The sequence below is a fragment of the Cnephaeus nilssonii genome (assembly GCF_951640355.1).
Source record: "Cnephaeus nilssonii genome assembly, chromosome: X".
Classification (NCBI taxonomy): domain Eukaryota; kingdom Metazoa; phylum Chordata; class Mammalia; order Chiroptera; family Vespertilionidae; genus Cnephaeus; species Cnephaeus nilssonii.
Window position 1 is genome coordinate 87,266,724 of NC_137071.1, and position 25,067 is coordinate 87,291,790.

A 25,067-nucleotide genomic window follows, 5' to 3' on the forward strand; every position below is an offset into this window, starting at 1 on the left:
TTGCCAATTATGGTATTCTTTCATTCTAGGTTCTGTTCTAAGATTTCCAGAGTTGAAAATAAGTATGGGGAAAGGAATCTAGGGACTATCCTACCCACTAAAATTATTATTAAGGCTGTCATTTAGCCCTAATTATGAGTCCTCCTGTCTTGTAAAATTTTGCATGCTCATTTAAATGATAAAATAATTGTTCATATTCATTAATAAAATAATACCTTCTGCTAGCATGATCACATATTACTAAATAATAAGTTATAGTCTGTTATTTTAATATTACAATAATTTTAGAATATTTTTATAAATGGGCTTTCAATTTCATTGTACTGCAGATTCAAACCTTGAATACAGTTTATCAGATGAGTATTGCAAGCATCACTTCTTGGTTGGTCTGCTTCTGAGGGAAACCTCCATTGCTCTTCAAGACAATTATGAGATCAGATACACAGCTATCTCTGTCGTAAAGAATCTTTTGATAAAACATGCATTTGATACTAGATACCAGCACAAGGTAAGGATGTCTATATAATTCATCAGTATCATGTTAGTAAATTTCTGCTAAGATTTTGCACTAAAGATGAAGTTTTCTGTGAGAAATATAGTATGAGCATTGATGCTTATTTTTATAAATAAGTTTTATTTCTGTTTCAAATGATTAGGTTTTAAAAATATTGTTTCATTAACTGTTGAAGAAAACACTGGTTTCTCCCTTTGGCCATATTTTGCCCTGCTTTTCTGAGGAGTAAGGGTTTTGGGAGAATATTAAGAATGAAATTGCAATTGAAAATAGTCACTTAGAATCCTACTGAGTATTCCGAAATTTAAGCTGATTTGTGTTTTATCAGAAGTAGGATATTCTATTTCATAATATAAATTTATTTCATTCTTCCTTTTAATAGTTTCTTTAGGCCTAATAAATTTCTTCACTATATTTCATAGATGTCCTATTTATACCTCCCCACCCCAAAATCATTTTTCTTTTGTCACTGGGGTTGAGGAAATAAACATTTTCTGTCACAAATGGCAGCATTATTGTGGATTGATTTTGCTCTACAGGACATCAACACATTGCCCTGACTGCCACTATCATGTCCAAATATAAGTTACCCCCAAAACACTATTTATGAGTTAGTGATAAGGGATTTTGCATAAAGTACTATTCACTGGTATACATGCCTCAAAAGTTATATAAGCCAAACTTTATGAAACACATCTAGAAAGATGTCGAAGTTCCTGTTTATTACCATAGAGTTGTAAGACAAAAAAATATTCCAACACTGGAACCTGCCAATAGAAACTGCTACTGACTATCAAGTGGGATTCTTGGCATGCTGATCTGATATGTCGGAATGGTCCATGAAATAAGTCTTTCTCAAGCAGTCCTTGGCCCTGGCATTGGTTCCACCTTAATGAAGGACATGATACTTATAAATTCTCATTTGTTAAAATATTTATCAGGGCGACTGGGTCAGCCATTTTGACTGAACAGACTGGTGGATTTAGGCACTTTTTAGTGATTTTGTTTTTTAACCAAATCAACCAATTCTTTCCCTGCACTCTGTTCATAGACCCACTGTTTCAGCATCACAGTATGTGATTTTGAGTCTGGATTTCATGGGTGGCTTCCAAGTGCTTATGTCCTCTTCACTGGCAGATGCTCTCCTTTTTCTTAATAGATAGAGTCTATATGTTTACTATATTATTTATACCCAGATGAATTTTTTTTAAAACTTTTATTGGTTTCAGAGAGGGAGGGAGAGAATGATAGAAACATCCTATAGAATATATAGGTAATATGCAAATTGACCCTCACGCCCTCACATCACAAGATGTCCACCCCCATATCGTCACAAGATGGCCTCCCCATGTTGTCACAAGATGGCTTCCCCCATGTTGTCACAAGATGGCCGCCCCCACATTGTCACAAGATGGCCAGCAGGGAAGGGCAGTTGGGGGTGACCAGACCTGCAGGGGAGGGTAGTTGGGGGGGATCAGGCCTGCAGGGGAGGGCAGTTGGGGGGGACTGGGTCGACAGGGGAGCAGTTAGGTGTCAATCATGCTGGCAGGGGAGCGGTTACGTGTTAATCAAGCCGGCAGGGGAGTGGTTAGGGGGCTATCAGGCTGGCAGGCAGAGTGGTTAGGGCCAATCACGCAGCCAGGCAGGTGAGTGTTAGGAGCCAGCAGTCCTGGATTGTGAGAGGGATGTCCCAGATTGGAGAGGGTGCAGGCTGGGCTGAGGGAAACCCCCTTCCCCCAGTGCATGAATTTCATGCACAAGCCCTCTAGTCAATGATAAGAGAGAATCATTGATCTGCTGCCTCCTGCATGCCCCCCACTGGGGATTGAGCCAGCAACCTGGGCATGTGGCCTGATTGGGAATTGAACCACGACCTCCTGGTTCATAAGTCGACACTCAGCCACTGAGCCACACCAGCTGGCCTAATTAAATTTTTTACTTACAATATTTGCTAGTTTTATTTATGCGATTCTATTATAAAGTAGATTTAAACTCCTCACCTTTAAGATGTTATTACTTATTGTGTTTTGTATTTTGTCACATTATAACTAATAAAATAACGTTCTTCCACTTAACGTAGTTGCTCTATGTGCCCCCTTTTTTTGATATTGATTTAATACAGTTAACTAGTATAATATATCTAAATGAAAGCTATCTTAAAGCCATCCATTCCAACCAAGTTTAGTCACTCCTTTAAAAATGCTAGTTACTACTGGATTCTGGTTAACTGCTTCTTATGCCTAATAGTAGGGAAAAGGATCTTATACAGTGTAGAGGAATATGTCTTTAGCTGTGATCTCAAAGGATTCATGGGAGAAGTACAAAATGAACTTTCCCTCTGTGAAGCAGGAAGTTGCACTCCCCCTACCCAACCTCTTTAGATGAAAGTGAAGGAAAAAGGGATTTCACTAGTGCCTTACCTAGAAGTGGAATTTTAAATACAAATGCTCCTCAACTTCTGATGGTGTTACATACTGATAAACCCACTGTAAATTGAAAATATCATGAGTTGAAAATGCATTTAATACATACCTTACCGAACATCATAGCTTAGCCTAGCCTACCTTAAATGTGCTCAGAACACTTACATGAACCTGCAGTTGGGCAAAATAATCTAACACAAAACCTATTTTATAATCAGGTGTTGAATATCTCATGTAATTTTACTATGTGTATCGCTTTCACACCATTGTAAAGTAAAAAAAAAAAAGATAACTTGAACCATCATAAGATGGGGACAATCTGTATTTTACGCCACATATTTGGACATTCTTTAAATGTCCAAAATACTTTTTAAAATTCTGAAAATAGTATATGTACACACATACACAGCTATTGTTATCTGTAAATAAGTTAAATATTATGCCCGTTTGAGTGTTTTGAGGTTTTAGACTATGGGAAAGATTGAAATGCCAAGCTCATTACTCTCCCAGTGATTTTTGAAGTCCTTTCCTCTTTGTTCAAAAACTTAGGTATGAATGAGTATAGGATTTTCTCCAGTAGAACTTTGCTTCATGGGCCTGGTTAACCAAAGCTTCAATTCCTCACTCTCTTTGGTCCAAAGAATTCACAGATGGCCTGACTAAGAGGACATTTGTCAAATACAAATAATGATGCCAAAGTGAGGGTAGAGAGAGGAGCTTCAAATACCTATAATTTATATCATGTCCCCCAAAGTGACTCCAAATAAACACACAGTCAAGAAAAGAAAATGCTTCCTATGGAAAAGTTGCTTCAAGACTAGATCTCTTAGTCCACCCCACTCCTCCCCCCCCCCCCCCGGCCCCGCTTCCCAATTCCAACCACATTGCCACTCCTCAGTTCCTCCTCTAATGAAATTATTGAGGTGTCACTGGTCCCTATTATGTGTTACTCATAACTGCTATGGGAGATCTCCTAACTTCTTATAATTACCAGGAGACATCTTTCCTATTCAGAACAAGAATGTTTAATGTCTAACATTTGTTCTGGGGTCAATATCAGTTCCTGTAAACCACTGCAAGTGATGTTGACACCTAAGAGAATTGCAATTTCTACTTGGGCTGTGAGAAAATCCTTTTTTAAAAAAAGAGTAATCTGCATACATGGTAAAAATCAATCAGTCAATCAATAAAATGCCTTTCTCACATTCCTTACCTCCATGCTCTAATTTATCTCTCCAGAAGCAGCTACTGTTATCATTTTCTTATATATACTTCTACTGTATGGAGGCATAATGTATATACAGGATGGGGCAAAAGTAGGTTTAAAGTTGTGAGTACACGAAACACAGTTTATTCTTGTGTTATATTAATTACTGTATTATTTTCCACATGAAAAACTGTAAACCTGCTTTTGCCCCACCTTGTATAATAGAAACCATTATGCATTTTTCTTTTTTCATTTAACAATACACCCTAAAGTTAGATTATATGATGGTACACTGCAAATATGGATACACCTTATTATATTTATCTACCCATTTTCTATTAATAGATTCTGAGGTTATTGTCTATCTTTTGTGCAGGCAAAACTTTTCATAGATCTCTTTCCCTAGTGATCACTCACTATCAGAATTAAAATGGGCTCTAATCCAGAAGCTGTAATATTAATAATAGCAGCTAAAATGTATTGAGGACTCTCTATGCCAGACACTGTATTAAATAACTCACATGAATTATTATTATCATCCCCATTTTACCAAATAGAAAACTGATTAAGTGACTTGATCACAATCACGTAACTAGTAACAGGAGAGCTGGAATTCATGTATTTCTAAAATCCAAAATTCGTGCTCTTACCCACTATATTGTATTGCCTCTCAAATCTTAAGTGGGACACTGTAATATTAGAGAATGGCCAAGAAAGGTTGGTCATGATGGTGAAAAATCTTGAAACCAATGCCATCTCTCTATATAAAAGGCTAAGCGACCAGTCGACAGTGTGACACATATTGACCACCAGGGGGCAGATGCTCAATGCAGGAGCTGCCAAGCAACAGCAACTTTTCAGAGTGTCCTCTTGCACTCTGCGACCCCTCGGGGGATGTCAAACTGCCCGTTTTGGCCCGATCCTCGAAGGCCGGCCTGGGAGCCCCACCTGTGAGAGGGATCCCGCTCACTCTGCAGCCGTCCTTCGAGCCCCAGTGCCACCCCAGGTGCCACTGGCCTGGGAGGGACCATAGGAGGTTGGCTCCCGGGCATGTCCGCCCGTCTCCCTTCTAGTCCCGCCCCACTGGCCACCACCCGGGACTGCCTGCATTAGTCCCTGCTCCAGAGGGACTAATTAATTTCCTTTCAATATGCATGAATCCATGTACCGGGACACTAACGTGAAGAATAAAGGAAAATAATAAGGGCTGTTTAGCCTTTTGAAGAGCGAATTAAAACAATTGATGGTAACTGTTTCCAAGTATTTAAAGGGTTGCCGTGTAAAGTGGAAGTGGGCTTATTCTTTGTAGTTCCAAAGGACAGAGCTATTCCTAGCAGGTAGAACCTTCACAGAGTAAATCAGCTAAAGGACCTTTCTAACAGTCCATGAAAAAACTGGAGTGTTTAAGGAGCAGTTTAAAACTAGCCATTTGTCAGGGATATGGATGAGGGCCATTCCTGCCTTGAATAGGAAGTTGGACTAGATCACTGTTCTCATACCTCTATGCACATCAGCATCATCTGGGGTAGATTCCCAGGACTCAGCCCAGACCTACTAAACCAGAATCTCCTAGTGATACGAGACTATTGATAGGGTTAGAAATTAGAAGTCTGTTAAGATGGGTTCCTGAAATTTACAAAAGAAGTGCAGATGGCCAATTAACACGAAAAATTGTTCAAGGATAAATACAAATATGCAAATTAAAGTCAGATGAGATACTATTGATCTGTGTTCTCTAGGTTGACTGTTGTGCCCTAGAGGTCTTATCTAAATCTCCAGACAAGCCTCCTAAAGTCCTCAAATATGGAGGGCAACTCTTGTGCCATGAAAACCACTGTTTTTGTTGCTATGAGTGTATGTACATATCTGGTGAGGAATGTCTATAGCTGAGAAAAGCAAAAAATAAATTTGACTAAGAGGTTTCACATTAGGTAAGACTATTGTGGCCAGCTTTATTTACATATTTACAAATATATCAATCTCCCAAGCTTTATAATTGATTTAGGGGGCCAAGATCAATCACATTATTTTAATTGCTATTTTAATCAAACCAAAAATAGTTTCTTGAGTGAAAACAGTAACTTATTCTTTTTTCACTTCATTAATTCATTCAGCTATTCAGCTAATGTACTCTGAGTGGCCAGATTATTATGATCTCTGAACACATAATGATCTGGCCACTCAGTGTGTGTGTGTGTGTGTGTGTGTGTGTGTGTGTGTGTGTGTGTGTGTATTAGAGGCCCGGTGCATGAATTCGTGCATGGGTGGGGTCCAGCCAGCCTGGTCTGGGGGATGGTCCATGGGCGGTTGGCCGGCTAGCCTGCTGGTCAAACTCCTGGTCGAGGGGACAATTTTTATATTAGCCTTTAATTATATAGGACTATATACACTGAGTGGCCAGATTATTATGCGTTCAGAGATCATAATAATCTGGCCACTCAGTGTATATCTGCCCAGGAACTGGGGATGAAGCAGTGAATAGGACATACATGATCCCTGCTCTCATGAAACTCAGTCCTCACTGGAGTGAAAGAATAGGACTAATATGATCTGCTTTATAGTCTAATCTTATTTAAAAAATAAACTTTTGCCTTTTATGTTACGTAGTTGTGTTTGAAGCATATAATTTGACTCTGTATTGTGTTTAAATCCAAATACCAACAATGTTCTGTGGTAATTCTGAGACTGTAAATATAAATAGACTCATGCTTCACTAATTTGTTATTGATATTAGCCTGCTTTTAATCTTCATACTGATAGTTGAAGCCAACTTTATTTGTAATATATACATATTTTATACCTATTAACTTTTAAAAATGTATTTTAAATTACAGTTGACATAAAATATTGTATCAGTATCAGGTGTACAACATAGTGGTTACATATTTATACACCTTATATAGTGATCACCCTGACAAATTTAGTTCCCACCTGACACCATACATAGTAATTACAATATTATTGACTATATTCCCTATGCTATACTTTACATCCTCATGACTATGTTATAACTACCAATTTGTATCTCTTAATACTTTCACCTTTTTCATCCTTACCCCCAATACCTCCCATCTGGCAACAGTCTGTTTATTCTCTGTATCTATTAGTTTCTGTTTTGTTTGTTAATTTATTTTGTTTTTTAGATTCCATAATTAGTGAAACCATTATACCTATAAGCTTTTGATAATTATCTTTCAGAACCAACAAGCCAAAATAGCACAATTATACCTCCCATTTGTTGGGCTGCTTTTGGAAAATATACAGCGATTAGCAGGTCGAGATACCTTGTATTCTTGTGCAGCCATGCCTAATTCTGTAAGTAGTAATATGTTTCTATTGACGTTTTATCTTCTTTTATTAACTACATTTGGAATTGGGATCATATGCTATATGGTTCACTTTTTACTCCATTTTTACATTTACACTTCTTCCTAGAGCAATGTTTCTCCAACTTTAATGTGCATATGAATCACCTGGGGCAGTAGTCGGCAAACTCATTAGTCAACAGAGCCAAATATCAACAGTACAACAATTGAAATTTCTTTTGAGAGCCAATTTTTTTAAACTTAAACTTCTTCTAATGCCACTTCTTCAAAATAGACTCGCCCAGGCTGTGGTATTTTGTGGAAGAGCCACACTCAAGGGGCCAAAGAGCCGCATGTGGCTCGCGAGCCGCAGTTTGCCGACCACGGACCTGGGGCATTTGTTAAAACAAAGATTCTAATTCAGCAGCCTGGGTGGGGTTTGAGATTATGCCTTTCTAACAAGTGTTTGGCTGCTTCTGGTCCAAGGAACACACTTAGTAACAAGGTCCAAGAGAACACCAAGAATCCCTTGTACCCAGTATTTTAAGGTTTGCTGTTGTTCTATGTTGTTTATATAGTTATTCAATTTGAAAACAAAAGATTCTTCACCTCCAAAATATTAGGCACCAGGGACTAAACTGTCTTCTTTTGCTTCTCCCCTCCCTTGACAGCCTCCTTTTAGTACTTTTTTAAGAGTTGCTTTTAGCTCATCACAATTGGTCTGTGCCTTTTTCTCCCCTTAGAATCTTAGAGTTGAAAGGAACTTTGGAGGTGATCAGTCTCCCACATGGCCAAACACCTTTTGCCATTATAATAATAAAAACTTTCCTTCTCACATTAGACCTGTTTTCTGTCCACTTGTCCTAGTTTTGCCTTCTAGAGATAATACATAGAACAATCTATTCCTGCATCTACATGATATCTCTTACACATGTGCCTTCTAATTTTTTCTCCACATCAGCTATCTCCACTTCATCATTTGTCATTCCAAAACCTTTACATTCTTGGTTATATTCCTCTGGATATGCTCCATTTTATCCATCACCCAATTAAAACATAGTGCTTAGAACTGTACACTTTATAGTCTGCCTGGTGGGACTATTAACTCCCACTTTACCCCTCCCCCCCACTCCATGTTCTGTATGGCCCAAGATCACCTTTACATTTTCAGTAGTCCTGTCACATTGTTGAGTGGCAGATTAAAGTGTGTTCTTTACAGCTTCCTTTGGAAATAACCCTATCTCGATTTGTCAAGCCCGAACTGGGTTCCCCAGAAAGCCATTTCTAAGCCTCCCTGATAGCTTGATTACCTGTAGCTCCCAATTATATCACCCACCTGAGTGTCAAGCTGGTATTTCTTTACAGACACAGCTTATACTTCTGCTTACTCCACAAAATTTGACAGTGATATTTGGAAATATTTTTCTTACCTGTTTTTCCTTTTGCAGCTCAAGTTCACCTAGGGCTTCTGGTCACACCCCTACTTCTAGCATTGCTCCTGGTTCCAAGCAAAGAGAATTGAACCAGACTGTACCAATTGCAGCTTTTACTAGCCATCTAGAGTTATGTACCTTATCCAGAGGTCATAGTTACTACAATATGCTAGTACCCATTTTTTAAATATTTGTCACCTAAATACCGATACTGATACTGGACTTTCACAGTGAGCTTTGTTTAAAATCAAGGCATCATTTTAGTCTATTAATTTGATTTCTTACCCTAGTGTACAAGTGATAGAAGTATCACATTGTGTTTCAGGCATCCAGGGATGAATTTGCATGTGGCTTCACTTCACCTACAAATAGAGGGAGTCTGAGCACTGACAAAGATACTGGTAATTAAGTCCTTTAAAGATTATACATTGCATGGCTGTTTAGAAATGTACTCTATCCTTCTGTGTTTTAAGAAATGTCCTATATAATAAAGATGTAATATGCAAGTGGTTGTTAGGCCGTGAAGCTATAAGCGGGCAGCAGAGGGCTACAGGAGGGGGCAGGGCAGCAAGCTATGGCGGGTAGGGGCGGGGCGGGGGTGGGGGGAGCTACAGGAGGGCGGGGCAGCAGGTGGAGACCTACTGGAGTGCAGCAGCGAGATACTGGCAAGATACTGGTGCACAGATTCATGTGCAGGGCTACTAGTTTTATAATAAAAACTATACATAGCGTGATCTCTTCTAAAGTTTAATTAAAATCTGACTTCCACTTGCAGATACATTTCTTTGCTTAGATTTCCTTGTCTAAGCTTGTTAAAAACATATCTTAGTATACTAAGAAATTAGAGGATAATGAGAAAAACACTGGCCTCCAGTCCTGTTATCTGTCTTTAGTCTTGAACAAGACATCTCCCTTTTCTGGGCCCAAATTTCCTTTTCTATAAAACTAGTGGCCCAGTGCACGAAATTCTTGCACGGGGGTGGGGGGTTGGGGAGGGTGGGTGTGTGTCCCTCAGCCCGGCCTGCACCCTCTCCAATCTGGGACCTCTGGGAGGATGTCCGACTGCCGGTTTAGACCCGATCCCTGTGAGATCGGGTCTAAACCGGCAGTCGGACATCCCTCTCGCAATCTGGGACCGCTGGCTCCTAACTGCTCACCTGCCTGCTTACCTGCCTGCCTGGTCGCCCCTCACCACTCTGCCTGCCAGCCTGCTTGCCCCCAACTGCCCCCCCTGCTGGCCTGCTTGCCCCCAACTGCCCTCCCCGCCAGCCTGCTTGCCGCCTCCGGCCCCCCTGCCGGCCTGCTTGCCGCCTACTGCCCCCCCTGCTGGCCTGCCCACCCCTTATTGCCCCACCGTCCCAATTACCCCCCCCCCGTTGGCCTGCTTGGCGCCTACTGCCCCCCTGCTGGCCTGCTTGCCCCCTACTGCACCCCCGCCAGCCTGCTTGGCCCCAACTGCCCCCACCTACCAGCCTGCTTGCCCCCAACTGCCCCCCCACTGGCATACTTGCCCAAAACTGCCCCTCCTGCTGGCCTGATCATGCCCAACTGCCCCCCACTGCTGGCCTGCTCGCCACCAACTGCCCCCCTGCCAGCCTGCTTGGCCCCAACTGACACCCCCCTGCTGGCCTGCTCACCCCCCACTTCTCCCCCCCCACTGGCCTGATCGCCCCAACTGGCCCCCCTGCTGGCCTGCTCACCCTCAACTTCCCCCACCGCCAGCCTGATTACCCCCAACTGCCCTCTCCTCCTGGCCTGATTGCCCCTAACCGCCTCTGCCTCAGCCCTGCCACTATGGCTTTGCCTGGGCAGCAACCACGGAGCCGGCTGGGGCGACCAAGGAAGCCAAGCCTCCTGCCCGCTCCAGCAGACTCCGTGACTCCGGCCAGCGCCTCCATCTTTGTCACGTCAATTTGCATATTCCCTCCTTATTGGCTGTGGGCGCCGCCATCTTTATCATGAAGTGATGGTTAATTTGCATATTACTCTTTTATTAGATAGGATTACCTCTCAAATTGTGTGACTTTCTTTGATTATTTTCAAGGAATTTCTTGTAACTTCATACATAGTAAAGTGTTTCAAGAAATAAAAAAAAAGCTAACCCTTTATTTGGCTTCTTATGTGTTTTGATATAATATATAAACTTCACAATTTTAGATGACGAAGATCTAATCCCTAAAATGTATCTTTACTTACATTAACCCAGTACTTAACTTATATTTTAGCAGTTCCTCCTGTTGCTAACAAGGACTTGGCTTTTATTTTCTAGCTTATGGGTCTTTTCAAAATGGACATGGACTTAAAAGAGAAGACTCAAGAGGTTCCCTCATCCCAGAAGGAGCAACAGGATTTCCAGATCAGGGCAACACTGGCGAAAATGTAAGAACCTAAATATATAAGATAACCCTAATGATACATTAGGCTACAACAATCTTTCTTTTTGTGTAAATAAGAGGCTCTCTACTTTCCTGTACTCTGTCCTGGATTTATAAAAAACATCCCATAATTTTTGGATATTTTAGCACTTGCTTCCTATCCTGGCAGCTGCTACTTGGATATCTTAAACTGTTTATAGGGGCTAAGACACTTTAAGACTTCTAATTCAGAATACCTCCTTGAACCCCTAGCACACTGTACTGTACCCGTTCTAGAGAGGGAAGGTTCACGTTTAAAATATCTAATGTACCTTGTCACTTAAAACAAATTACTTCCTAGCAGGATTAATTCAGCCTTTTTTTATTTTATTGATTAAGGTATTACATATGTGTCTTTGCCCCCCTCTCCCCGCTCATGCCCTTATCCCCCTGGTGTCTGTGTCCATTGGTTATGCTTATATGCATGCATACAAATTCTTTGGTTGATCTCGCCCCCTTTCATTCTTTTATAGTAGAGTAATTCTATTAATTTGGGAGAAAAAATTGGGTCTCCAAATTAAGGACCTCAGCATCTGGTATTAGAATATATTCTCCAACTCTTCCATCTCATTTTTTCAAGCCTAATATTAAAGTTTATGAGATATGTCTGCCTTGAGTTAGAGAAACTTCACTTTAGATCAGTAAAACCTTGTCATGCTGCTATGTAAAATCATAGAATCTTAAAAAAAAAGAAAGGTCCATGAAAATAATAAATTTCAACTTTCAGTTTACAAATGAAAACTGAGATTGTGATTTAGGATAGTCACATAATTCTGGCAGGGCCAGACCCGGAACCAGATTTTCTAATTCTAGCATTCTTTAGTGTGCATCAGAATCCCCTGGGGTGCTTAATAAAATAGATGGCTGGGCCTCAGCCCCAGAGTTTCTCATTTAGTTCGTTTGGAGTGGGACCTGCTAAGTTCCCAAGCAATGCTGATGCTGCTGGTTGGGAACCACCCCTTGGAAACTACTGAACGATACTTCCTGGAGACTTTGGATAAATAGTAATTTATGTACAAAGGTTTCTATTTCACACCATTTAGAAATATGACAACAGACACTATCATAGGTAAGGCAAATAAAGGACAAAGAGGTTAAATAATTTGCTAGTGGTCATACAGCTAGCAATCATTCAGAACCTAGATGTTTTATTCCAACTGAAAGTTCTTTCTTAGTAAATCTTACTTTATTAAATGTATATCCCCAGCCGAAACCGGTTTGGCTCAGTGGATAGAGCGTCGGCCTGCGGACTCAAGGGTCCCAGGTTCGATTCCGGTCAAGGGCATGTACCTTGGTTGCGGGCACATCCCCAGTAGGGGGTGTGCAAGAGGCAGCTGATCGATGATTCTCTCTCATCGATGTTTCTAACTCTCTATCCCTCTCTCTTCCTCTCTGTAAAAAATCAATAAAATGTATTAAAAAAAAATAAAATAAATGTATATCCCCAGCACAGTTTAGCTCAATTTAAAGTATTGATTTTTAACAAGGGTAAATTCTTTAGATTATTTACTCATATAAATCCTCAAAAAGGTCAGATCTTGTCATGCTTAACAACTGATACTTCAACAAAAGTAATAATAGGAACATCACTTCTTTGTAGAAGTTCTAGTTTTGAAGTATTGATGGATCCTCCTTATTTAACTATCTATAATATTATTAGCCTTTTTAAAGATAGATTTTCTGACCTATAATTTGCAGTTTGGATTTTAATAAACTCCATGGAGAGATTTAAATTAAAAAGTGTAAAATGTTTCTTATACTTTCATGTACCTTATTTAAGTTCCTCCTTGATGTAAAAACTATTTTTCTGGGAATAGCCATATACAATTATTGAAAATTTTTACTACTAAAACACGGGACCTTTGAGAATGAAACATTCACAGTATTCATGGCTATCTCTTGGTGAAGACCCCAAGGTAATTTTCAGTGATATTACTAGGTACAGTGGCAATAGAGTCAGCCCATTTACCTTGCAAGTGTGATATAAATTGGATTTATGGCTTGGCCAGTGTAGCTCAGTTGCTTGGGTGTCATCCCATGCACCAAGAGGTTGCTGCTTTGATTCCTAGTCAGGGCACATGCCTGGGTTGCAGGCTTGGTCCCTAGTAGGGGATTGTAGGAGGCAGCTGATCAATGTTCCTCTCTCATTGATGTTTCTATCTCTCTCTCCCGCTCCCTTTCTCAAAAATCAATAAAAATATATATTTTTTTTAAATTTGGATTTATGCTTAGAATATTCCCAAACAGGACAAATGATAAAAATGGTTTTTGAATTAAAGGATATGGGAAACTATAGTACCAATATTGTTCACAAAATTGCTGTATTTATATCATAGACCCGGCAGAGTTCTACAAGGAGCAGTGTATCATCCCAGTATAACCGATTGGATCAGTATGAAATCAGAAGCCTCTTGATGTGCTATCTGTATATAGTAAAAATGATTTCTGAAGGTGAGTTACCAGCATATTAAACCTGGACTCTACTAGACATTTACCCTCACAGGCTCAGTTTCATACAAACAATGTTTGACCATCATCTAGAGCACATGCTTATTAGAAACAGATCTTTAAAGACTCTGACCTTTTAAATGTTCCTGTATATTAACTTAAAATAGGTTCATTTTAGTAATATACATTTGATTCTTTGAAATAATTTTTTTAATTTTAAAATTTAATTTCTAAAATGAGGCAATAGTTTTAGAAGTGCTAAACATTTTTTTCATACAGAGCATATAATGCATTAAATGACCAAGGTGAACAGAAAAATATAACATTAACTAGAAGTCATATTTAATACTTTAACTTTTATTTGACCCAGGATTTGGAAAACAAAAAGTAAACAAAAAAATAGGAAGGATTCTTTGAGGGTAAGGAATACCATTGTTACATAGTACAACTGTATGGTTTTGTATGTTTCCAGGCTCTTTTTCACACTTTTTTTCTCTCCTTGCTATATAATTATATTATATACTAGTATTATCATTTCCTTCCTATATTATATGGTAGAATATAACCAAAGGATTTTCATAAACTTCATGTCTTCTGGACCTGGAAGTAAAATCAGGTTATCTTATTTCCAAATACCACATTTATTCATACAGTTTTCTTTCTCTTCTGAATATTTTTGCTCAAAAAAAAATGCAGGAATGAAGAACTTAAAAGCACCTGGGTTCCGATTACCATAGTAATTATCTCTTACTTATATTCTATTTTCAGTATATATATAACTTGCTTTAAATCTATTTTTAACAATGCAGGATAAATAGTAATAAAAACAAAATAAGTTGATAGAAAGATATTAAAACAAATCAATAATAAATTCTAAGGTACATTAATAAAACAGTAGATAAACAGATAAAATAAATAGCATCTTTAAAGAACTTAAAGTAAAAGTCAAAGAAAACATACATAGCATAGCCCATGGACACAGACAGTAGTTGGGGGAGGGCTTTGGGTGGGGCAAGGGCTTGGTGGAAGGGGGGGAAAGGGGGGACATCTGCAATACTGTTAACACTTAAAAAACTGTTACCAAAAAAAGAATATTTTAAAAATAAAAGTATGTTTAGGCTTTACATAGTACTTTAATAAAAAAAAAAGAATACATTGAGGCTATGTGGTGGGCCTCCATGTTTTGTAAAACAAATAGAGATCATTTTCAACCTGGTGTTTTTTGTTTCAGTAGATGATGGATCAGTTGACAACTACAACTCACTGTTTTTGTCTTCCCACAAGGTGAAAAGTAGGGAAGAGTAGATAGTAACTGCTAATGTGTATGGGTTTTTTTCATAGGGTGATGGTTTTATAACTCTTTAAATATACTATAAACTGTTATACTGTGTACTGTTTAAATGGGTGAGTTTTAAGGCACATTAACTTTCTCAATAAATTTGTGTAAAAAAAAAAAAAGACCCAACAGACACATGGAAAAAAAAAACAACACACCTGAAAAAAAATGTTGACCACCACCACAGCTCAGGGAAAGTAAAATTGGGTTGGGGGTGGCAGATTGAAGAAAGGAGGCGGGAGATGCATTGCAAACTAGCTCTCCTTTCTTCCACTCCAATACTTGTGCATATGCACATGATGCATATACATGCTCACGCATACACACTCTCACACACACCCTCCATATACTGTGGCATATGCACATGGCACGTGCATGCACACACACACACACATACACACCCTCCATATACTGTGGCATATGCACATGCACGTGCATGCACACACACACACACATACACACCCTCCATATACTGTGGCATATGGACATGGCACGTGCATGCACACACACACATACACACCCTCCATATACTGTGGCATATGCACATGGCATGTGCATACACACACACATACACACCATATACTGTGGCATACTTGCATGACACACGCATGCACACACACACACACACACACACACATACCATATACTGATACCAGTGACAAACTCCTGGCTGCTTTTTTAATGTCATGGGTAAAACCATAACTGCTTTGTTTCTTGAGAACTTCGTAAGTCCTTCCTGTAAATGTTGACCTTACTTGTTAAACATTTGATCTTCGTTAGATTGTTCTTTCTTCGGCTTTTGCTTTTTGACTTTTAAAAGTACATTTTTAATAAGTAGTGCACAGTCAGTGTCACATCTCCTTTTTAGCTTTTGTACATGTAAAGTCATGCTATATCTATAAAGTCACATTCATTGTATTCTGAAAAATATCAGCTTCTGGGTCCTTGTCAATAGAAGTATTCTAGTTATTTGTCTCGTCCGGTAAATATTTTTAGTCACTATATGTGTTTAAATGTTGAACTCACTTCAGGTCTTCTCTTGGTTTTCTTTTTTATTAGTTCATAAACAGTAGCAACTAAATTTCAACAAAAAGATACTTTTATATGAAAGTAAAGGGAGCTATAGTTTATTAACTGGCAACAAATAAATGTTTCAAAGTCTAAGACATTTTCCAAATTGTTTTAAGTCTTATTGCCTTGTTTACTATGTCCTTAGAAATGGAGTCAGGGTGAGGGGTTATCAGTTACTTACATAGTCTGAATTCACTGGAAGACTGTCCTCTTGTGAAAGAAAAGCAGTTTCCATAAGAGAGGATGAGGGAGGGTTACTTTCTTCTTTCAGTCTGCACCTTGGCTTTTCTCTTTATCCTAGACCCCACAGTGGAACTCTGGTCATCACCTTGAGGCTTGTCAGTACCATACCCTGTTGCTAATACAGAATCATTAGTATTCTTTTTCACAGTTGGTTGTTGAATGGAAGGAATCTGGTAACTGCTGTGTCTCTCTGAAAACCCAATGTTGTAACGAGGAATACCAATTGATGATCTTTTCCTACTTGAAGTATAGTCAAGAGGAAATACGTTTGAAGAGAGTGTTTGCTTTTTCTCTGAATAAGAGTGAAGTGTGAGTCTATTATCAGGCATGTTTTCTTCTGAAGTTTCAGATACTACTTCAATTACTGGGTTTTGTTCTGTACCCAAACTGGATAAGGTCCAAGGGAAATCCATCTGAGTAGAGGTCCTCTTGTGTGTAACTAACTCTAACTTTTTTGCCTGGCCAGGCTTCTCTTCAGAAAGGTTTGAGACAACTTGAAATTCATGCTCCCTTTGAGTACTCTGTGTATATAGTAAGGGAAAAAGTGTAGGTGTCTTCTGGGTGGAAGTACCTTCAGTGGTAGACTTACTGGTATTAGAAGCTATCTTGTCATAAGATGTCTCTGCCATGTCAAAGAGGTCTGGACTATGAGGTAGAGTTGGTAACTCTTGACTGTGTTGCCTTTCCTTTTTCCCTCTGGATTTAATCTGTGCAGTACTTGGCCGCTCTTTGAATCTCATTGGCAGAAGCATCTGATTATCATCTGTAGGATCCCTTACTGTAAAAACGGACCCAGCCTTTTGAGCACAAGGAATGAAGTCATCACTACTCTCAGAAGAACTAAGCTTTTTCTGAGTCACTTTAAGTTTTTCAGAAAGCATTTTATTTTCTTCTCTTAGTTTATTCCTTTCTGCAGTGATCTCGGCAATAAATCTAAGGTTTCGTTGTTGGATATCGTAAAATTCTTGCTGTAGTGTACTCTTGTATGTTTCATTCAATGAACAGCGGTCACATGTTTTTGAGCGCAACTGTTCTCGCAAGGCCTGAATGGTCCCATTGAGGACTTTTTGTTGCTCAGTTAACTCTTTAATTCTAGCTAGGGAGCCTGTCCACCTTCCATCTCCCAATCGCTCTTTCCTCAAATTGGTTAATTTGGTCTGTAAACGGTGTAGCTCTTTGTCATGGAGCTCTTTTAGTGTTAGCCAGGTTTTTTTAAACTCGTCACCTGACACGTCACATACACTTAACTCTAATTTATCAGATTCTGGAAGTGTCTTATCATCTTTCCTGTCGTCTCCACCAAATCTCCCTGCCTGCATTATGTCTCACCGATTTGGGATTTGGAAACGGCTGAGACTGGCCAGCGGCTTGACGCTGCCACCGCTGACTAGAAGATGGTTTAAGAGTTTCTGACAGGCCACAGCAGGGATAAGCCCTTCACCCTTTTTACAGACCTTAATCGAAGTTGTCTCAGGGTACGGTGTCGATGCTGGGTATCTCAGGGGTGGAAAGACAGTCCCACCAGCTTTTTGACGGAAAAGCCGGTGCGCAGCAAGCGGAAAATGGCGCCGCAACAAAGGGAAGATGGCGCCTCAGTCAACCGTTTTTGAAGAGGCCAGAAACCGGAAACCCGGTGACTTCTGGGAACCCAGCTTCTCTGAGCGAAAGGCATCCAAAGGCAGGGGGGTTACGGTAACCGGAAGTCACTTATAGCTTAATTTTAAAAGGCACCACAAATCTAATTGGACTCAATTCTAGCATTGTTATTCTTTATGATCAGTATTTTATAATCATTAGAAACTATCAATACTCCTGGTCTTTAAAAAATTGGAAGTGAAGTCAAAACCCCCACAGTCCTCCCCCACCATATGGCCAACATTGCCTGGCCCTCCATTGCTGTCTGCAGGAGGCTCTAGCTAGGCTTGCAATTCGATCTTTGCCTACTTTTTCGACACCTACAGGATGTTTACATTTTAGAAGAGGATCTGCTGACATATCTGAATAGGATGAGAAAGGGTTAGAACATTAAGTGGCAGCAGTTTTCTTTTATTAAAAATAATACCCATAAGTAGGTGTGTCGGAAGTAGAGAAATAGGTAAAAAGGATAAGTACATATGATAGATTTAAGAGACTTTTATATCTGAAATACTACGTTTGTGTGTATTGACAGAACTTCACAGTTTATAACCCAAAGGCAAAGAAGAGAAAAAATTACCTCTCTCCTCTAACGTTTACATTTGTTAGACTTGTTGGTTCAGAGAGCCCTTTGAAGAGCACACAAAGGTACTAGACACCCCCCACCGTTCAGCAAAATGCACATAAATGCACCATCTTGTATAAAATTTTAGGATATTCCTTAAAAACCCCAGGTCTGCTTCCTTCCTTTGTTTTCAGGGATGATACGAAGATTGGGATGAGCTATCCAAAAGAAGATTTATAAAATAAAAATGTTGAAATTAAAATAATTACAGATTAAAATACATATTTGGAATTAATTCAAAAGAATACAGTGTGTGTATTGTGCAGAACTGGCCATGAGTTGATAGTTGTTTAAGCTAAATTATTGGTACTTTGAGGTTCACAGTGCTATTTGCTCTATTTCAAGATCTAATGCTTTATATATTCCATTTTCAGATACTCTCTTAACTTACTGGAATAAAGTATCTCCTCAGGAGCTCATAAACATTCTCATACTTTTAGAGTAAGTTAACATTTTCATATATATCCCCTTATTTGGGGAGCTTAATTTTTATACATAATAAAACGTTAACTTTTTTCTTGGTTTCAACATCTTATTTGCTAATAATGTAGAAAATTTTGATAATATAAATGCTGACATTCAGGTTCTTCACATATAGAGAAAAAATATGGTGATAATTGTTATATAGAAAAGCTTAGCCAATAATAGACCATTTTTATAGCCTGGCAGGAGTCTTTTTTGTGTTCTGGAAAACTAGAAGTGGCATCAACTGTCCTAAATCATTCGGAACAGATGCTGGCTTAATAGAGCAGCTTAACTTATTGGAATTTGTAATTTGTACTATAAGGTAGAGCTGAGTAATTTTATCCACTTCAGAAATGTACAGATAGATAGATAGATGATAGATTGATAGATTAATATAGATACAGATATCTCCATTCCAAGGCACTTGGGAAAATCTAGTCTTTTTTTCTAGATAGAATTGGAAAGTTGTATACAGGGTGAGATAAAAGTAGTTACAGTTGTGATTACTTGAAACAGTTTATTCTTGTTTCATTACTTATTAATTATTGTATTATTTTCCATACTAACAACTGTAAACCTACTTTTGTCCCACCCTGTATGGTATGCTGAGCTATTTTAATATTATTTAAGAAAACTAAAATAAAAATTAGAATGAAATCTAGCAAACTTAAATAAATAGTACAGATATATATTATATGTGCATCTCTACCAAAACACAAAGAGGATAATTCATAAATATTTATTAAAGTATTTCAAAATTTTGCAGAAAATGGCAGCAATCAAAACAGCACTTAAGATTAAAAAGAAAATAAACTACTCTAATTATATTGATATGTTTGCTAATGAAAATATATGATGTTGGGGATTTACTTCAAAAACTATAGGAAGTAGGTAGGTAAGAAGGATGGAGGGAGAACAGAGGACCTGTTCAGGGTAGAGATTAAACAAAAATGGCTATGAATTGATTATTGTTGAGGCTGGTGGGTGCTGGGTATGTAGGAGGTTAGTATGCTATCCTCCCTAATTCTGTATGTGTTAGAGATTTTTAGTTATAGAAAGTATTTTAATGTCATTATAAAAAAGCATAGCAATTACCCCAACTTTTAGGGCTTATGAAACTTTTTTTAGGTATTAATAACTATACTAGAGACTTTTGCTATGATATATTATAGAACACGAGGGATGATTAACATTGATAGTTTTTTTGTGTTGTTAAAATTATACATGAAGACATGGGCCTTTTTGATACCAATGTAATTTTAGCAAATGAATGTGGAGAAATATAATATGGCAAGCCCCCAATTAGTTATGTGTATATTTCTGTCTATCAAAACATACATTGCAATATGAGTTAGGTAGTCATTCTTTGTGGCACATGACGTTTCAAATATTACTTGTTAAATTGCAGAGAATGATACTACTTTACTAACATGCTACTGTTTTTCTTTCTAGAGTATGTTTGTTTCACTTTAGATACATGGGGAAAAGAAACATAGCAAGGTAATTCCCATAGCATGGCAATTTCCACTTTTTTCTGTTTCTTCCAACAGAGGGCAGTCTTGATCATGCCATGTAAAAAGTACATTATTCATTTTGAATTCTCTTGCAACATATATAATTTTTATTAACCAATGTCACCACAGTAAGTTCAATACAAATTTTTAAAAGGACAACCCATGGTTTATGTATATCTCAACTCAAACTTTAAATTAAACTAATGTTAGCTGATACATTTAAGTTTTCCAAAGGAAAATGGTTAGCTCTATGTGCATGGTTTCTGTCCCAATCCTGAAACAGATGCTGTCTTTTCTAAAGAATGTGTGAGGAAGGGCTAGATCCAAGAGAAGGCAGGAAACCATAAACTGAGGACAGTTGTAAGGTTTGTATTTTTACCTACAACCTATCAGTACTCACCTCAGTTGCTAAGGTAAACAGAAATTCTCAACAGTGATTGGGAAAACATTATAAATGAGCATTTTTTTTTTTGCTGTTTAAGTCTTAGTGAAATAAATAATTTTAAAATGTTTCAGGGACCTTAAGGAAAATATTACTTGCTTATTTCAATGAGATAAATTGTAGGGGTAGAGTATGTAGTCATTAAAGCAACACAAATAGAGTTCATTTTTTAAATGTTAAATTCCATTGCACTTCCAAAAACTGAAGAGGCTATTTGGATAGGGTTTATAATTGCCGAGTCTCTGGAACATTTCAATAATAGGTAATTCAGGTGACATTTTCCACTGTCTTTCCCCATAACTTGAAACTGGCATGGTAACTACCACCATGAGCCTTAAAGTCTAACATTCTGCTGACTCCCCACCCCCATGTTTCCTAGAGAATAGACAAACTGTTTTTCTCCTTTTGTTCCTCTATGACCCAGTTGTAATTTTTAATAGAACCTTAATATTTAAGAAAAAATGTGCAAATTCTTGCAATAGACATGTTTAAAGAGTAAAAATTTCTGGTCCAAGTTTAACTCAAGTTTAGAAACATTTGATTGACACTCATTCTTCAACATTCAACAATCCCCTCCCCCATATCAACTTTTGAGCAGCCCTCTTACTGACTTTGCTGACTCTTGCCCTTCCTCATCTCCTGAGAAAAGACTGAATCTTATTAGAGTGTTGTCCACTTTATGCTGATGTTTTTTATGAGAAAGAGGGAAGTAAATAACTCTCTAAATTCCTTAATTATATTCTTATAGTATCAGCTCTTTTAAATATATATTAAAACTTCATACAATTTCCAGTGATGTCTCATTTAAGCCAAGTAATAGTTGGAAGAATATTGATCATAGTATTGTATTTATGTGCAAACCTAATCATTTTTTTAGTTAAAAAACATCTAACATTGAGATATAGTATTAGAGTACTCCAATTCCTAACTTTAAATTTTATTTTAGGATACAGGATGCCTGGCTGTCAAAACACTTTGGAGTAGACCGAAAATCTCAAACCATGCCAGCTCTTCGAAACAGATCAGGAGTAATGCAGGCCCGGCTTCAGCATCTTAGTAGCCTGGAAAGTTCATTTACACTTAATCACAGTAAGTGAAAATGTGTGTGGAGTCCCCATGTGAAACAGATATGCAATACTATTTTACTTTAAAGAAGGCCTGGTTTTAATAACCAATATGATTGAAAATGATTTCACAGACATAGATCTATTTGCATATCTGTGTATTTATATATCATCATTTCATAATATATGACTATAATAAAATATGCATGGATTTTTCAGCAATTTTAGGTAATGGTATTGTTTTTCTTAATTCATTATTAAATCAGTTTTTCTCACTGAATTGTTTTTATTTACATTGGATATCCTTCATTACTACTGTTAAACCTTTTTTTAAGAACAGTTTATTGATTTTTAGAGAGAGAGGAAGGGAGAGAGGGAGAGAGATAGAAACATCCTTGTGAGAGTGCACATTGATCAGCCACTTCCTGCATGGCCCCTACTGGGGATTGAGCCCACAATTTAGGCATGTGCCCTTGACTGTGAATCAAACCAGCAACCTCCTGATGCAAAGCATGATGCCCAGCCAACTGAGTCACACCGGCCAGGGCTCTACTGTTAAACTTTAACGCAAATATTAGCATAATAGTATAACATAATAGTGTATGCAATATTTATTTAGTTATTGTTCAATGATTTTAAGGGATTACACATGCTGAGCTGAATGAAGAGATTAAAGAACTGTAAATACTTTTTGACAAAAGTGTTTCACAAAGGTTGAAGTATTGATAAGGCAAGTAGGACAAGGAGAGAAATCTTGCCCAGCTGGGAAAGCTAGAGGGTTATATAATTGGAAGCTATCCCCTGAAAGGCAAATATTAATAAAAAGAGTGAGAAAACTTGCATTTCCATACAGTCCTCTGGAGGATGCAGAGAAGGAAGCCAGCAAAAGTGGCCTGTGATAAGGACTAATAATAAAAACTAATGTCTTGAGCAGATGGGCCCTAAGGACACAGACTCAAGACATTTTTAAAAATTCAACTTACAGCTTGCATGGCCTAAAATGCCTCCCACATTATTTCCTAGTTACATTGCCATAGTTCATCACTAAAATCTTGTCTCCAAAGGAGTGGGCACCCAATTATGTGTGCAGAGCTGTTGATACACAACTCTAAGTAAAAACTGGTAGACTTGATTAACCAAGACTATATTTGATTTAGGAATAAACACAGTGAAACTCATTAGGTCTGCAAGTATCGAGAGCCTCCTCTCTTCTTGCTTGTCTCTGAGGGTTTTTTTTTTTTTGCGGGGGGGGGGAGGATCCTTCAAAACTATTATGTGAATCTCTATGTTCAGCAGTTTTAATTTACTTTTTGTTTAATCCTAGGTTCTACAACAACTGAAGCAGACATTTTCCATCAGGCACTTCTAGAAGGCAATACTGCTACTGAAGTTTCTTTAACAGTGCTAGATACCATATCGTTTTTTACCCAGTGCTTCAAGGTAAAAATGAAGAATTAAAATTCAGATGGCATCATTGCAAAGAAAACATTATAACAAAATGTAACGAGTCATAGGAATAAAAGCCCCAATGAGCACTCAGGAAACTTGGATGATAGACTGAATTTGGCTACTGTGTGACCTTGGGAATTCACCAAGACTTACCTGCCACACCCAATTGCTTTATTTTTCTGGTTAAAAATAGATCTCTTTCATATTTTTATTAAAATATCCAGTAATTTTTAGCCCAAATGTTTTCTCAAATGCCTGTTGTGATGAGGTGTCTTTTTAGGTTAGATGATGTCCAGGCAGCCTGGCTGGCTTCCCTAGTCAGGCACTTAGTGTTTTTTCTCAGATGTTTGCCTCAGTACAAATCATCATTGCTATGATTAAAAAGAATAAGGCAAAAGCAATGAACTTTCAGGGTTGTTAAAGGAGTAAACTGGGCTAATAGATGTGTTTGAAGAATAAAAACTACATAGCTATAATGTAATATTAGTGGGAGAACTCAAAAGTGAAAAATTGTGCTTACTTTCACCTGAGTTATACACATAATTTTTTTCTTTTCTCCCCCTTCTGTACTTTTCAAGAAGCTCATAAGGGAAAACCAAATTACATACTAATAAGAAATAGACTTCAGTATCCCTTTATGAAATATTAAGTTCTCATTAAAATGCAAACCAAATTCATTGTGCCAATAACTAAGGATATTTGGTCTCAAGGCTTGCATTGTATTCCTTCCTCCTATTCAGATGCGTCTCATTTATTAATAAACATACCTCTTGGTAGATATCAGGCACTACCCTAAGTGCTTTATGAATATTAAATCAGTTTTTTATTGTGGGGCTGGGATAAGTGGGGATGACTACAAATGGGCACCAGGGGTGTTTTTGGGTTGATGGAAATGCTCTAAAATTGGATTATGATGGTTGTACAACTCTGTAAATTTACTAAAAATAATTGAACCATATACTTAAAAATGGTAAATTTTATGGTATATAAATTATACCCCAATAAACTAAAAAAATACAAATATGAACTCACTTTTAGTCTTCATATGGCTTTATGATATAGATACTATTATTATTCCCATTTAAAAATGAGCAAACTGAGGCTCACAGGGAGTTTAATGTCTTATAGCTGGTCAGTGACAGACTCAGGATTCAGATCTAGGCCAATTATCACAAGGGTCTATGCTTCTAACCATATATCATGCTTGGAAATAGACTAAGGAAAAGAGCCAGAAAAATCTAACACCCTTCATGGATTCTGTCTGTTGATGTTACCATTAGATTTGTCAAAACTCTGAATATTATTTTGTGGGTTTTGTTGTTGTTGTTGTTGTTGTTTTTGGCCAAGTTGTAACCTGCTAGTATTTTTAGGGATAGGAGACTAGGGCTGGAGAAGTTAACCAATGCTTTTTTTAAAGGTTCATAAACCAATAGATATTTCTCTACAATTTATTGTTTCATTTATGTCTCTTTACAAGGA

The 25,067-nt window shown here is 37.9% G+C and overlaps 1 protein-coding gene across 2 annotated transcripts in view; it reads left to right on the top strand.

Moving 5' to 3' along the window:
- DOCK11 (dedicator of cytokinesis 11) overlaps positions 1-25,067 on the top strand; it is a 206,553-nt gene that overhangs the window by 125,546 nt on the left and 55,940 nt on the right. For both annotated transcript variants that reach the window (XM_079765506.1, XM_079765507.1), the window contains 9 exons: positions 330-508; positions 7,343-7,459; positions 9,208-9,283; positions 11,152-11,261; positions 13,633-13,747; positions 19,029-19,095; positions 20,572-20,619; positions 22,022-22,164; positions 23,464-23,579. In XM_079765506.1, coding sequence (XP_079621632.1) covers positions 330-508; positions 7,343-7,459; positions 9,208-9,283; positions 11,152-11,261; positions 13,633-13,747; positions 19,029-19,095; positions 20,572-20,619; positions 22,022-22,164; positions 23,464-23,579 — 971 coding nt within the window. The remainder of the gene's footprint in view (positions 1-329; positions 509-7,342; positions 7,460-9,207; positions 9,284-11,151; positions 11,262-13,632; positions 13,748-19,028; positions 19,096-20,571; positions 20,620-22,021; positions 22,165-23,463; positions 23,580-25,067) is intronic.